General features: G+C 39.5%; 1 protein-coding gene across 2 annotated transcripts in view; it reads left to right on the forward strand.

Annotated features, from left to right (window-relative positions):
- The window catches only part of zgc:162952 (PKc_LIMK_like_unk domain-containing protein), a 30298-nt gene extending 15544 nt beyond the window's left edge, over positions 1-14754 (forward strand). For both annotated transcript variants that reach the window (XM_063489693.1, XM_063489694.1), the window contains 8 exons: positions 717-910; positions 2605-2726; positions 4659-4707; positions 6316-6465; positions 10878-11051; positions 11328-11411; positions 11971-12057; positions 13856-14754. In XM_063489693.1, coding sequence (XP_063345763.1) covers positions 717-910; positions 2605-2726; positions 4659-4707; positions 6316-6465; positions 10878-11051; positions 11328-11411; positions 11971-12057; positions 13856-13960 — 965 coding nt within the window. In that variant the 3' untranslated portion in view covers positions 13961-14754. The remainder of the gene's footprint in view (positions 1-716; positions 911-2604; positions 2727-4658; positions 4708-6315; positions 6466-10877; positions 11052-11327; positions 11412-11970; positions 12058-13855) is intronic.
- The last annotated feature ends 876 nt before the right edge of the window (positions 14755-15630 follow it).

The raw sequence follows: 15630 nt of genomic DNA on the forward strand, positions 1-15630 counted from the left end.
CAAGTAGAGCTTCAACATGCAAGAAGAAGAAATGGGAGTTAGACAAAACTTTTTTTAGAGCATGCTGTTTATTGAAAATAACGCTTAGACTGAAACAGAGTTGGAATATGTTTATCACAGTGTGAACATAATTATCACAGATGGTTTAAGGGCATGTTGCGAGCATGGCATTTATATACTTTGCAACAACTGAATAACGGAGCCATAATCAGCTGCCTCTTTAGTGAGTTTGTCATCCTGAGGATGAACTCCAGCTCCGCCATCATGGTCTACAGCTGGGAGGTTTAGTCCCTGCTCTGCAGCTTTGGAGAGCAACATAGCAACATCAGCCCTCCACCAACTCAGTGGAGCGGCTTTCTAAGATTTTGTGCCCTAAAGGTAATTTAAAGCAGGCTTGTACAAAACCTCCACCATCTTCGACTGCATGTTGAAATTACCTTCGCCTAGAAAGACACTAGATGGAAAGAAGCAGTGTTAGCTGACTGGCACTTTCAAGTCTAAGTCTCATTGGTGATGAGCCTAATTTCAAAAATACATTTAGCAAGACTGTCTACATTCCCAGAGTTTTTTATTTAACATTGCAGAGGCACAAAGTGATTCTTTTCTCGACCTGTTTGTTGTGAACATGAACTAATAACTATAATAACTAATCCCAGGACAAAAAAACATTATTTTGTAGAGGGTTCACCCTAACCTTTCAGTCTCTGTTTTCCCAGCGGACATCTCCACGATGTGTGATGTGGATGTGTCATCAGAGCCCACCAGTCCCACCCTTTATGGTGAGTCTTCAGACAAATACTACCATGTGGAGCGATGGCAGAAGCTTCGCACGGCTGTCCGTAAACTGGAATTCTGGGAAAATTTCAGCGCTGAGCTTATCGGGAGTGGCTTCTTCTCCAAAGTCTATAAGGTATTTCTTCTGCCCCCTCCACCCTTTCTGTTTTGCCTTGTCAGCCTGCGAATGGCATCAGAGCCTGCTTTGTCCAAGCCACTAATTGGGACATTCTTGCCATTCTGTAATTGGCCCACCAGCTTCGGGGACCTTTGGTTTTCTGTACTCAACCCCAGCTGAGACCTTACATAATTCTTCTGCTGGAACAGAGCTATTGGAAGAGCTATTTTTTTTTTTATTATACATTTAGACTTTGCCCCTGATGAAATGAGTTAGAAAGAGGCCATGGGATTTGTGAGTGAGTCAAAGTCAGCACTTTGCCCAGAAAGAGTGTTTGCTCTCTGATTTTGGACTTTTGTTCCAGTTGAGTCAACTTAGAAAGCTAAGCTTGTTTGTGGTCATCCGTGTAAATCGTTAAAATAGCTCTCTGTGGCTTTGGAGATGCCAATGATGGAGTAAGACTATTACCTCTTAGAAAAAAATTGAAAGTATAAAACATGCGTAAGCTTTGCTAATATAAAAACAAATAAAGATAAAAAAAAATCAATCACAGTACAGTTGTGATTGGTAAACTATCCATAGATGCCTTTTTTTGTACCAAACAGTGAGCAAGTGTTTTAATATTAGAAAATTGGGTATTTTAACATGACAGTCTATGGGGATTAACTCTCTTTTGGAACCATCCTCAAGTGGCCATTAGAGGAACTGCAGTTTTTTGCACTTCTATATTTGCCTGATTCTTTTCAGCTGCTGGGAGTACTTAGGCTACGTTCACACTGCAGGCGAAAGCACATCAAATCCGACTTTTTTGACTCTATGCGACCCATATCCGATCATGGTATGACAGTGTGAACAGCACAAATCCGATATTTTCAAATCCGACCTGGGTAACTTTCGTATGTGGTACTAAATCTGATACATATCTGATGTTTTAGAAAGCGACTGCTGTTTGAATGGTCATGTCGCATTAAATCCGTCTTTTACGTCACTGACACAAGACAGACGCCAATTATCAGCGTCGGAGAAGCGCCCGAGAAGACATCGTGAACACTTCCTGGCCATCCAGTGAAACTGTTGGGAAGACAGCGTTGGAGAAACGTGAACATTTTATTTGTACTGTATAATCTGCAGATTCTGACAGAAATCTGCAGCTATCCTTTGAAGCACCGCTCCTCTAAAACAGCAATAAGGATCATTATTAGGCCATATGTAAATAAAAAAATAACTTTATAATTTAAAGCAAAATTGGGAAACGTAAAGTCCGAAACAAATCTTTATATTAAAGGCCATCAGTCAAACAATACTGTTTGGTCTGGGTCTAAACAGAGCGCGTTGTGTGTGACGTCTTCTTTTGCGCATGCGGGCCGCTTTGAGGGTTCACACTAGAGCGCGTTTGCCGTCACATTTTATTTGTAGTGTGAACAAGCAGACAAAAAAATCAGATTTGATCAAAAAATCGGAATTGAGCATTAAGACCTGCAGTGTGAACGTAGCCTAAGTTTACTCACTTTGATTTAGTTGTGCTACTGTCATTATCTACTGATGTTTGGTGTTATGTATTATCCTTTGTGCTGATGTGAACATGTTGGCAGCTGTGGATAAGTTATGCAGCGACAGCAGCTGTCACAGTATCCCCACTGTATCGCTTCTGGCCTCAGCATCTATAACCACCACTTCTTCCACTCCTGCTAACGGCCACCACTATCCTTTAGGTGATGCACAGGACTAATCGAAAAGTGATGGTAGTGAAGATCTACAAAAATGATGTGGACCAAGACAGCATTGTACGAGAGATCAGCCTGCTGCAGAAGCTCTCCCACCCCAACATTGTCAGGTAACAGCCCCCCCGTATCACCTGCATGCTGTACTCCTATTGTGGTTAATCTAGTAGGCTCTGCTCTGCTAAAAGCAAAAGAAAACGCTTGAGGATTTCCCTCCCAACACATGCAATCTCTCCTCTCTGTCTCACCAGGCTCTACACCCTCCCACTCATCACTCTTTTCTCCATCACAGCTTCACAGTCTGTAAATTGGGTAGCAGGATTGATGGCAGTTGTAGTTATTGTGTAATGGCAATACCTTTACACATATTTATATTTAGTAGTACTAAACAGTTTTAAAGGGTTCACAGTGTTATGGTAATTTTGTTGACAATTACTGAAAAAATGGACTCCAGGACATCGTGTACAATAAACAAAGACAGGCAAATATACAACACATCCATATATGAACAAAATCCGAATATCTGTTTTTTCATCAGGAATATTTGTCAAAATGCACACCCACTCATCACTGTTATATAATAACCTTCATATGGTACCAGTTAAGTATTAATGTAATGCTTTTTCCCCCTTGGGATTTCAAAATAAACAAACACAAGTATCCATTTTGCAAAAGTGAGGTAGGTTTGATGGGCTCTCTTTGGCTGCAGATTGCCAAATTAACAGTTGTACATTAGATGAGCTGGAAGATGTCCTGGATTTGTTCACAGCTTTAACAGTGATTTTATTTCTGAGTGGCCAAAAACAACCAGGCAATTCTAGCTGGCAAACTTTGAGAAGAAGTCTGCTGCTTTTCTTTTGCTTATGGTAGTATAAAAAATGATGCTGGTGCATGGCAGTTGAAAGATACACAGAGCAGGGATTGTGAGCATAGTAGCAGAACTAAATATAATTGGTACATGTGATCTGAACTAACAAGAGGAAGAGAGAAAAATCACTTGTAGTCATTTAACTAGCTTTGTTTCTGAATATAAACTACTTCACTTGGAAGTTGGTAGTTTGGTAGCATGGCGTGTAGCCTTGTGTATGTAAATGAGACCCTGGTGCTTTTATCTGCAGCAGTGACATAAGGTGCAAAGCCAGGCAGACTTAATGTTTGCCTAAGCAATCGCACTTTAGCCATTTAGCAAGGTCAAAGTGGTAAGGTTATCAAAGAGTAGCTCATTATCGTACAGCCAGCTGTGATGAAAGCAGTACCTTGCACGCACCGATCTGTGTAAGCTAAAGTCAAAAAGATATACGAGTGAATTTTCTTGGAGTTATCAAAGACGTCGACCGTTTGTGTGAATCAATTAATAAACAGGGCTTTATTTTAATTGTTCCTAAATTTATTATGTAAGTTCAGTTAAGTTCATTTAAGGTCACTTTACAGATGGGCAGGACTGATCATGTACAAGCTGCCTAGTTCCTCCTAATGTTATAATTTTATTATTAGCCATAGCTGGTAATAGACTTCTTACATGGCTTAATGGCTCATAGTTAAACAGTTAACATTTGTGCCTCCAGATTAACATTTATGACTGTTTAATACTTCAATGTTGTCGATACAGGAGCTTTACTGACCTTGTGAAATTAATTGAAGTGTACGCTGGTGTAAACAACAACTACATGCTACTGATGAGGGGAGAGGCTGTGTGCCTGTCTGTCTGTAGCTCTGCTGTTTGAAGTTGTGTGAAGGTGGCACTGTTGGTATCAGTATTGTTGCAAATGAGATTATCTACTCTACCGTACTATATACACTATCAAATCCATAAAGGAAAGGATATGTCATTCTTTATTTTCCTATTGATACCATGTTTTTTTGTGTTTTCATCGAATTTGTTAACAGTTTTGGCTACAAACAAGATTCTAAAAATTTACCACCAAAAATCTTCTTGTAATGTAGACATTGTTCCCTCTGGTTTGAGTGGCATTTCCATAAACTTCCATACACTTTATTTCAATAACAAGACAAACAATTGATTAACACAGCTCTGCTTATTCCAGGTATTTGGGAATCTGTGTGAAAGAAGACAAACTCTATCCAATCTTAGAGGTGAGTTCCACTCATTTTTTCGCCTATTGTGAGTCATTGTTAAGGTGTATACCTGCAGGCTGGCTCTGTTAACACAACAAATAACACTGATATGAACTGAGAGTGATAATGAAATGGTGAAAGAGTTCATAGGTAACCAAACTGGGTTTGCTGCTATCACGCTGACAAATTACATATCCTCATTTTCTTGTTTCAAGAAGAATGTTTTATTGATTAAAAAAAATCTTTTCATTTTAGAATGAATACCCATTTATTTTTATGGGATTTTTTTTTACTACGGACATTTTATAGTATGCCATTGTTCTACACAGATAACAGGGCGGTGAAAGCAACAAAAGCCATGTACTGCCACAGTAATCTAAGAATTATTTTAAATGCTTGAAGACACAGTATCTATGTGGGCAACAATGTATGATAGCATGTTTTTATAACAAGTCTTCTTGACTGTTTAGAAAAGTTGGACCTCGCCACTGTTCTACACGTAGCTTTACTGACAACTGCCTCGAGCCTTCCATCGTGTTTATTCTTTAAATAATATTTGAATATTTGGATATTTTGGTAAGGGCTGTAATGCCATCACTTGCTAGCTAGCTTAGTTAGCAAGTTCATCTGTTATTCCCTGTGATATTATAGGTGATGTAAATTTTGACTAGCAAACAACAAAAATAGGCTTAAAAATAATTTAGCTTACAAAATAGAAGTAGTGGCTTCAGTGTTCGTGTCTTTGAGGATAACTGAACAACAACAACAACACCTCAAAGCGGCCATGCCGTAAATAAATATAATTTTAGGTCTTGATATAATTTACGTTGTTATACTCATTGAATTTTATATTTAATTACATTCATATAAATTGATAAGGACCAAAGCTAATTTTTGTATCAAACTTTATTTTTGCCATCAGTCTGACCATTTTAACTTTTTAGCACGTCCACATTTGCTTTCTCTCTTTCTTCTTATTTTACAGCTTAATACCTCCCCAAAAGAACTTTTAAATTTATTGTTAAAATTTTTATTAAAATACGATTAAATAGAAAAAAAAGTAAATTAAAAATGTGTTTTCCTTTGTTATAACAAGAAAACTTTCCTTTTACATTGTCAAGTCAAGTCAAGTCAAGAAAGCCTTTATTTGTCACATGCAAGTTGCCCTGCAGTGAAATGGGACCCCCCCCCCCCCCCCCCGACCTTACATACACAACACAGACATCACATGGGGAGACAGGTCGGAGACCAGTAGTATTATGGAAAAACACTGAAATGTACAATGCAATGGGCAACATGAGGAGGGGAAAAAAAGAGACCTCTACTCATGCTGGGCTCCTATGGGGGGACAGCATGAGAACAGAAAACAAAAAAAACTCCTCTGCACAAAGAGCACATAAATGTCCACATCACAACATCATGAAGCACGTGACAAGCAACAGGGGTGGGTAAGGGGTGAGAAGTAAGCCGATCCAGACACAGCCATTGGAATAAACTAATTTGTCTAATTTATTTTACAATAATGTGAAAATGATTTTATTATTTGAAGACAGTTTCTTGTTACAAGAAAAACCTTTTAATAGAAAAATGAAAAATAAGTCTTCATGTATTTCCTGGATGTTTCAGTATGTAAACGGTGGCTGTCTGGAAGAGCTTCTGGCCAGGAAAGACGTTCCCTTGTGCTGGAGAGAGAAGGTGGACTTGGCCTGTGATATAAGCAGAGGAATGATCTACCTGCATTACAAAAACATTTATCACAGAGACCTCAATTCTAAGGTGAGGCACACAATTAAACTGATTTGCTTTGATTTGGATTGATTTGTTTGTTTTTGTTTTTGTTCATATTTTAACTAGAGATGGACCGATCCGATATTACGTATCGGTATCGGTCCGATACTAACGTAAATTACTGGATCGGGTATTGGAGAGAAATAAAAAATATAATCCGATCCATTAAATATCAGAAAAGCACCTCACAAAACTTGCGACACGGCGTAACTCGGCTCATAACCGTATCACGTAGGAGCAGTATGCATCACGTGATAGAGCGGCTGTGTGTATTTATAGCCTCTCTACCAAACCAGCATTTCATCTCCGAGGAAGTTATCCCAGAGAGAAGTAAAGCAAGTGTGTAAGTTCATATCTGAATGTTTGTAAAGCATTCCCGCGTTAAGCTTAACAACCGATATATGGAGCGACTGCCTCTCTCTCTCTCCCTCCCTCTCCTGTTGCTACTTCAATCGTGAAACTGCTTAATGATCAGCTGATCGGCTTTTCTGTCGCGAGTCCGTCTCTCTTGTTTGCTTTTGGCCCACTTTGCACCAGAAAGAGGAAACCAGCGGCTGAACAACAGCAGCACGTTTAACCTTGATAAGCTGTTGTTAGAATTTATTTAATATTACTTTCTACACCAGGATCCTTTTCTATGTAGCTGACGGCTGGTAACTGTGCAGGGGCGGATCTAGCAAAGTTTAGCCAGGGGGGCCGATAGGGCATGAACAGGGAGAGGGGGGCACAAAGACATACTTTTCTTTCTTATTCTCATTTAAAATGTCTAGCTTTTAATAAATAATTATCTGAATCTTACACCCAAAGTTTTAATCTGATGTAAAATATATAGAAGTCCATTACTGTATATAGTAACTGTTAAGTCTAATATACCCTAGTAAGCTATAGTACTTTTTTTCCTTTGGGAAAGTACCATCTGTGCAGTTTGCAATTCTGTAGAAGAAAGATGTTGAATCTATTTAATTATTCTTGAAAAATAATTTATTTCTGTGCATTTTTTTTCACACTGCATCAAATTAAAGTTGATTACGTCGATTAAGCATCATGAGGTGGAGGGTAGGTGGTGGTTCCCTATTTTTTTTTTTGCTGGGAGTTTGCAACCCTATTTGTTAGTTTGCTTAATATTTCTGCTAAGTACTTTTTAAAATACCAGAATAGGAAGGATGGAGTAGGTTTAAGTTTATTAGATTGATCAGTATTGCTGAACTATGAAATATTTTGGGTGCAGTGTATTTTTTACATACAGGTATAACAGAATAGCTTTAGTGTTGTTGTTTATTTAAACTTGAGTATGAACTTGTACAAAATGCAGCAAGATATTAAAAAAACAGTTTTATTGATTAAAAAACACACTATATCGGATTCATATCGGTATCAGGAGATATCCAAATTTATGATATCGGTATCGGACATAAAAAAGTGGTATCGTGCCATCTCTAATTTTAACTGCACATTTTTTTATTAATAAACTGCTCAGGTTAAATAATTTTCAGTCCAGAATAGAAACCTGTGATCTCCTAGTCTCAGTTAAATGAGCACACCCTGACATCCTTTCTAGGCCGCTCTGTAACAATCACGAGGCCTTGCTGAGAAGCTGGTGTGTAGGTATGCTTGTGTGCGTAGGTGCTGTCCCTCCTCCAGTTGCCAGGCTTCCCTGAAGAAGCAGTCAGTAATGCGGAGTCACAACATGATGACAGTCACTATTATCATGTAAAGAGGTTGTTGCTATGTAAGTGCTGTTGCTGCACGTATAACTGCTGCTGGGACTCCCCCACCCTTACCCCACGCATGTTACCCTGAGGCTACTCTTTTGGCTCTGTCCTCGTGCAGTTTTTTTTCAGGCTTTGTTGGATTTACGTCACAGAAACCTGATGGATGCATCTATGATGTTGGATCAACGTGGGAGAATTACAGGCTAGGCAACCACTGTTAACAGACCAATAGAGTAGCAGAAATCTTGAAACAAATGTTTAATGTCAAAAGTGATGATGAAAATGGCTAGCCTCTTTTTTTAATAAGCATTTCAGATGAACGATATTAGAGCAGATTATCTGTCATAGATGATTAAACAGTATAAACAACATATTATACTCAAATAAGTCATTTAAAAAAGTATTGCTGTATAAAATATCACAGGGTCATAAATGAGTCCACTTAAGGTCAAGCTTAGAGTCACTCGAGGATTTCTGTGCAGTGTCTAATATGATGTTTGTGAGTCTGCTTTTATGTATTTTATACTGAGTGAGATGAGCTTTATGTTGCATTTAGTTTGTAATGGCTTTGGGGAGATTTAAGTTAGAAGACATTAAGATGACTGCTTTAGCAGTTACCCTTAAGTGAATCCTTAGTATTGAAATGATCTGAGATATTTAGACCCTGTGTTGAATGTAAATAAACACAGAATGCAATGAGAAAATGTACCATTTCAGGAAAAATATTATTCATTTTGAATTCACTGGTAGCAGGACATCTCAAAAAAAGCTGAGCTGACCCCACTGCAGTCCAGACCTTTCACCATCACAAAACATCAAAATATGACGAAGAAAATGCAAGACTGTTGAGCATCCTCTGTCAGACACGAACTGGACATCATTCCTCTCCCATAAGTCCATCAGCTGGTCTCTACAAATCCCAGACATTTACAGATTGGTGTTAAAAGAAAAACAGCTACACGGAAGTAAACACAGCCACGTGCCAACTTTTTTTTAGACGTGTTGCTGTCATGAAATTTTAAATATTTTATGCTTTTCATCTTCAGTTATGAGTAAAATATGGGTTTATGAGATTTCCAAATCATTGCATTCTCTTTTTTATATTTCATGCAGCGTCCAGACATTTTCAGAATTGGTTTTGTATTTTGTAGGCTTCCTGCTTTTTGCCCCATGAATGAAATGACCAGATAGGTGTGATTTACGTGAAAATGCTAATATTTTGAGACGCATTGACAGTCATTTTGTTCTATTTCAAGCCAGTGGTGATACAGTTGGGTACTTATTCCACTGCCAATACCAACATTCAGTTCAAGTGTGAATTTAAAGTAAGAAAGGCCCCGAAGTCACGTCAGATGACCTAGCTAATAGTTACTTGTAATTATTAATGTAATTAACAAGTAATTTCATTACTAACATATTAATAAATAAATATAATTATTTAAGTCTGAGATTAAATCAGAGAACTGTATGTGTGAGCATTAAAATAAGAAAAAAGTGTTTAGTAAGGTTATATTTCACATGAGAACTCCGTGCTGGCCACTAGAAAGGCTGCAAGTTCATGGCAGTTTTGTGTACACTTTACAGACCAGGAAGTTCAGTTTATCTCTGTGTCTGAGTCATTTTTCCTTATGATTTGTTGACAACTTCCAAATTCAAAAAAATCCACAAATATTTATGATATAAAACACATGTCGTTGAGTTTTATCTCAACTTAGGACGCCTGTTTTGTGGTGAAAGAAGGATTTATTGAAATTAAGTTGCCAACTTGACAAATCCACTTAGGTTGGTAGACGTGTGCAGTTTGTGATGTCAGTGCTTCAGGATGTCCAAAAGGCCAGTTGCCTCCCAGATCCCCTGAACTAATCCAGTTTTGGTTAAAGTGTCTGTGAAAGTTAAACTTGAATGAAAATTTGAGCTTTTTGAGTAGTTGGTCAGGTTCTTGCGTTACTGGGGATTTTCCACTTTAGTTCCCCAAACTGTTGCCTTGCTTGGCAGAGAGGTAAGGGGTTGTGGCTAAATTTAGAGCTGGAGTCTGGGACTGAAGTAGTTTTCCTCCACGTAATGTCACGTAATGACAGGCTGCTGGATGGAAATAGCTTCATGTGCAGTGGGAGCCAAATGGCAACTATGTCACTTCCACACACGCCCAGCGAATCTTAAAAACAGAAGAAAATGAGTTTACATACATGCAGAGCAATGCATCAACGTTATACCTTTACATTGCAGACCTGCTGTTATTATGCAACAACAGCTCTGAGCTGCTCTGCCACTTCCTGCCTCTGATCACACTTTCTGCTCTCAGCCTCTAAACTCAAGTCTAGCAGGGTTTGTCTTTTTCCACAGTTTGCTGGTCTTATTAACATCTAAATATGAAGGAACCAGTAGGTGTGATGGAGGCTGGCCTTTGGCACACTGAATCTCTGGTCGGTCAGTTATTTAGTCGGCTGAAAAGGTGCTGCCAGCAGATCCTTTTGAATCTATTGACAAGTGAAGAGACTGTTTGTGACTGTGTGGCAGTGATTCCAGGAAACACATGCATTACACACAATAGAAGCCCAAACAAAGACTAAAGATGGTGGAAAAAACAAGTGGTTGATGGTCCTGGTTGTTCAGCCTTACACTGCCCTCTGCTGGGACAAACATCCCATTGCAGTCCTGCTCCTCAGTTTCCTCCTCGTGTATCTGTAGAACTGCCTGATCCGGGTGACGTCTCGGGGACGAGAGGCTCTGGTGACAGACTTCGGCCTGGCGAGGGAGGTGGTGGAGCTGCCAGTGAAAGACACCGGCAGGAAACTCTCTCTGGTGGGCTCGGCTTTCTGGATGGCCCCCGAAATGCTCCGAGGAGAGCTGTATGACCGCAAGGTAACCGTCCTGTTTCTCGTATCAGCATGTGTTACACACAAGAAGTATTTTTGCTATTTTTTAGCATTACATTTTTTTCTTATATGTCAGACAGTGTATTTATTAAGATGATACAATAAAGTAATGCAGCACATTGTGGGAAGCTGCATCTTTAATGTAAAATGGCAAAAATCAGATTTATTTAGTTTATTCTTTGAAGTATTTTCTGATATGTTTTTTATGTTCTAAGAGGAAGACAAAAACCCCCCAATATGTTTGATGTCTGACTTATTCCAGGTGGATGTTTTCTCCTTTGGCATTGTGCTCTGTGAAATCCTGGCCAGGATCCCTGCTGACCCTGAAATACTCCCGAGAACACAGGTAGAGCTCACTGTACCACAGCAGAGACCATGTGCTGCTGACGTGTAACGTGAATATTCACATGTGAGAGTTAGCTATTGCCCACTTTTACTAGTTAACTAGTTAAAAAGATGTCTAAACAACCCTGAGACTTGCTGAAAAAGTAGAAGTAGAATGGAATGTCTCCAATTTAAAATGTTGATGGTGTGGATGTGTGGCTATCTGCTCACTGCTAACCATGGAGCTAATGTATTTAAAAAGAGTGTGTTAAATTAAACCAGTGATTGTGTCATCGCAATCACTGGTCGATGCGTTTAAGTTAGCTTAATGAGCTTAACGAGTTGACTCGTGGGCTCACCGACTTTATAGATATATGACTGGAAGTGTGGTTGTGACAGTGACGTCTTTTAAAGCTGATGATTGGCTGAGCAGTGTAGTGCTTGGGGTTTGTGATTAACTCAAGCCGAGCTGTGAAAGATACAAACTGATGCAATTTTAGCACAACTTAGCTGACAGAACATTTTTGTATGCGCAGTGAAATATTTCTTGTTATGACACATGGACTGTTGATGTGTTTCAGGACTACGGGCTGGATGTGAAAGCTTTCAGGGAACTGGTGACAGACTGCCCACAGCGCCTCCTGGAGTTGGCAGCCAGCTGTTGTATGGTATGTGGATCAGAGGAGATGGAAGACCTGAAAATGCTTGAAGTAAAAGTCATGATATACATTTATACTTTGAGATATTTAGTATGTTTTTCAAGTCATAAAAGGACGTCTTGCTTAGGGAGACTTTGCTTTATTTTGACTCAAAATAAATTCAGATTGAGGAGCTGATGACAAATTGTGGATTCTCTCTTCCTGTTGTTTCCCTGTGTGCTATATTTCCATTTATTCCACAAGTTTGGAACATTTTGCGGCACTTCAGTTTTCTGCCGTTTCTAGTGGGGACTGAGCTTAAGAAAGCAGTGTTTCCAGCAGGTAGAATGTACTTCGGCAGGCTGCATGATCCTCCACACTTCGGGAGTTCAGCTGCTGCCAGGAAGCTAGTTCCAGCTATTCTGTCTTATGCTTTTGTCTCAGGAGCCAGGTTGCTGTGCTCTCTATCACTTCGCTGGCAAGCTTGATTTTGTTAGCAACTCTGACTGGCTTGGGAACGAGATTATTCCTGTTGATCAATTTGTTGTCAGTGTGGACAGCCAGGTGCTCGTACTCCTCCACCACATCCACTTCCTGCCCCAGCACAGACACCACTCATTCAGCCATCCTCTTTTTTTTGAAGCAGGCGATTCCTCCCTGACCACTCCAAAAAGTCATCCTTTTTGTACTCCTCCTGCCCATCATGTATACATTCACCTGCTGCAGACTCTTTACATTATTTCAGTTGGTCACATGACCTGCAGTTATGGAGACAGCAAAGTCCTCTGTGAAGCTCCTGTAAATCAGAGAGAGTACAGAGGGGTGCCCTGTGGATCACAGAGTAGCAGCAGGTAGCACCAGCACAAGGCAGCAGGTCTGCTCAAACTCTCCAGTTGTCTCCTAACTGGGCCAAAAGTCAAAGCTAAGCATGTAGGGGACCTGATGCACAGAGGTGACTTGGTGGGAAGACAAAATCATTGAAGATAGTGAGGATGCGTGGAGGCTGTGGTATGTGGTGCTGGAGGCAGCAGAGGGCTGAAACTCGACATGTTAAAGAAACTGTTCAGCTCATTTGCTCTCTCCAGGCTGCACCCTGGCTGTCTGTAACCAGTGATTTCTTCAGTCCACTTATTTTGCTGTGCTCGAGTTTGCCCTCCAGTCTCTTCTTTTAGGAAACCTTGTGATCACACACTGTGCGCTGTCGATCTTACGTGCTGCACAATAATATTTAATATTTAGTATTTACTGTTATATTCACATAGATCATCGCGATGATGTTGTTTATTATATTGCTCTCTTTTTCTTTGCTTGTTTTCTCTTTTTTCTTTCTCAACAGGTGATCCAGGTGATTGATATCTGCATTTTTTGCCTGTTTGTTTTGTTGGTTTTTGGTTTTTGCCCTATCACCGTCCCTCTTCCCCGCTCTTTTTCTTTCCCTCTTTCTTTCTCCCTTTTCTTTTCCCCAGTCAAGTCTGTCCCATGTTCAGCAAATGAAAATAAAATAAACAATAAAAGCAAAGGTGAATCAAATAGACCAATACGGCAAGGCTGGGACGGTCCATTTGGTAAAGTAAATCCTTTCTTTGCCTTTAGACAATAATTCTGATGGCAAAAGAACCAAACGGGACAAGCAAAAAAGAAAAAAAAAGAAAAAAGGAAACCTTGTGATCGCTACAACAATCACGTCAGCAAAAAGCCTCCACGTGTCAGACATGACAGTTCTTAATACTAAGCCGTGAATAGTAGGGCCTCTGTACTTTCCACCAAGGTTTTCTTATAAGTTGTAAAACTCACCTGTTTTTCTTAATTTCCTCTCTCCCAATCTAAGGTGGAGTCCTTCCGACGGCCAGCATTCACAGAGCTGTTGGATGATTTAGGAGAGGTTGCTGAGACCCTGGAACTTCCTCCCAAATCTGACGTGGATACGAGCTGAGCAGCGGATCAGGGAAGCCCGCCTACCCAGCATTAGGACCACAGACTGTGGGGTTACTATTGCTCACTGTCTGGACAGGAAGCAGAACAGATGTGAATTAAAAAATAAAAAATTAAAAAATTAAAAAAAATGGACGTTTTTGTGGCATCAACTCTTCTCCTCTGAGGTGCTGCAGACATTCAGATCTAGATGTTTTTTCAGGGCGGTGGATGCTCCCGACTTGCCATGGACACTTTGATTTGACCCAGCAGTGTTCACATGATTATTAGTTCAACTTGTACTGTTTTTGGTCTTGACTAAAAGGGCCCTCTCCTCCCACTCGACTCCTTCTGGTGTTTGTGATTTGTTTGTAACCGACGGCGCAGACCAAATCCGGTCTGTTGATATATTTTCCTCTTCTGTCTACTCTGCCTTTGTCGTTCCAGTAGGAAATGAGAAAGCTCTGCTCTCTATTAGGCTTTCAATAGTGACATAACTTCATACACAACCGGGATCAAAAATAGCCGTGGAAACATGATTTTAGGTTTGATTTTGAGAGTTGGTTTCATGTTAACAATTTATAGGCACGCTTACGAGTCAGTATGAGTCTAAGATATTTATTTTCATGAAATAGTTCTTTTTATTGTATACTGAAAACTTCAAACATATCCCCTTTTTTCTAGCAACAAGACTTTTTTTTAAGCTTGTGGATTGTCAGGTGTTTTTACAATACAAAAATTTCCTATTTTGTTGTTATTTTGTGCAGTTACTCTGAGCTGAATGTGTGTATGTAAATAGTCAAGCTTTGCTCATTTTATTTTTTAAATCTGGCACCTTTTATGGGGTTTGACAGGGTCCATAATCTTTTCAGTTTAATCTGTTCTGGTTTTGTGTGTGGTCTCAAAAACTTTTAGGCAGCTACATTACCAACTCCTTTGGTTTCTTATCCTTTAAAAAAATATATATTTTCTGCCTTTTTTGATGAAAAATAAAACTTTTATTTCTTGTTTAGCAGTATAGCTTTCTAGATTTGAAAGTATAAATATTCATCTGCTTTCAGAAGTTTCTGATTGATCCTTCCAGTATGGGAAACAAATGGAACCATTTTCATTTGAACTACTTAAATAAACATGGAAAATAAACTTTACTTGTGTCTTGTGTTCCCTCTCATTTGCTCCGCCTCTCTGTGTATGTACATGAACACGCAGAGCAATGCCTTTATTAAAGGGAGATTCTGTCATACTCTATAAGGAAGGATGATGAGGCTGATCTAGCAGAGCTGTTTCACTTCCCTTTAATGAAAAGTGTGAAGAGGTTGGCTGCAGTTCTGATGGGGATGCAGCAGAGGGTGCACATGAGCTAGAACTCAATGAATGGACCTAAAATCAGCTCAGTTTAGAAGAAAAAGCCCACATTTGATTTTAGCTGTCTTAAGTACAGAATTCTAATAAAGCTCAAGGTGCTGTGACATCCCAGTTATTGACTGATTCAGTCCTGGACTGGTATTTGTAGTTTAGTCCTGTGAAAAGCTAAACACGCCCTGTATCGATAGATTGTAGAATAACAAAATTCACAAGAGTTTCCACCCTCTAGAGTTGGAAGTCACCATAATCTGACACCACCGCCAACAACAGTCCTATAACTTACAAAACATTACTCTTGAAGCTGATCTGAGGTCAGTTTGCTGGGAC

The sequence above is a fragment of the Pelmatolapia mariae genome, linkage group LG12, assembly GCF_036321145.2.
Source record: "Pelmatolapia mariae isolate MD_Pm_ZW linkage group LG12, Pm_UMD_F_2, whole genome shotgun sequence".
Lineage (NCBI taxonomy): Eukaryota > Metazoa > Chordata > Actinopteri > Cichliformes > Cichlidae > Pelmatolapia > Pelmatolapia mariae.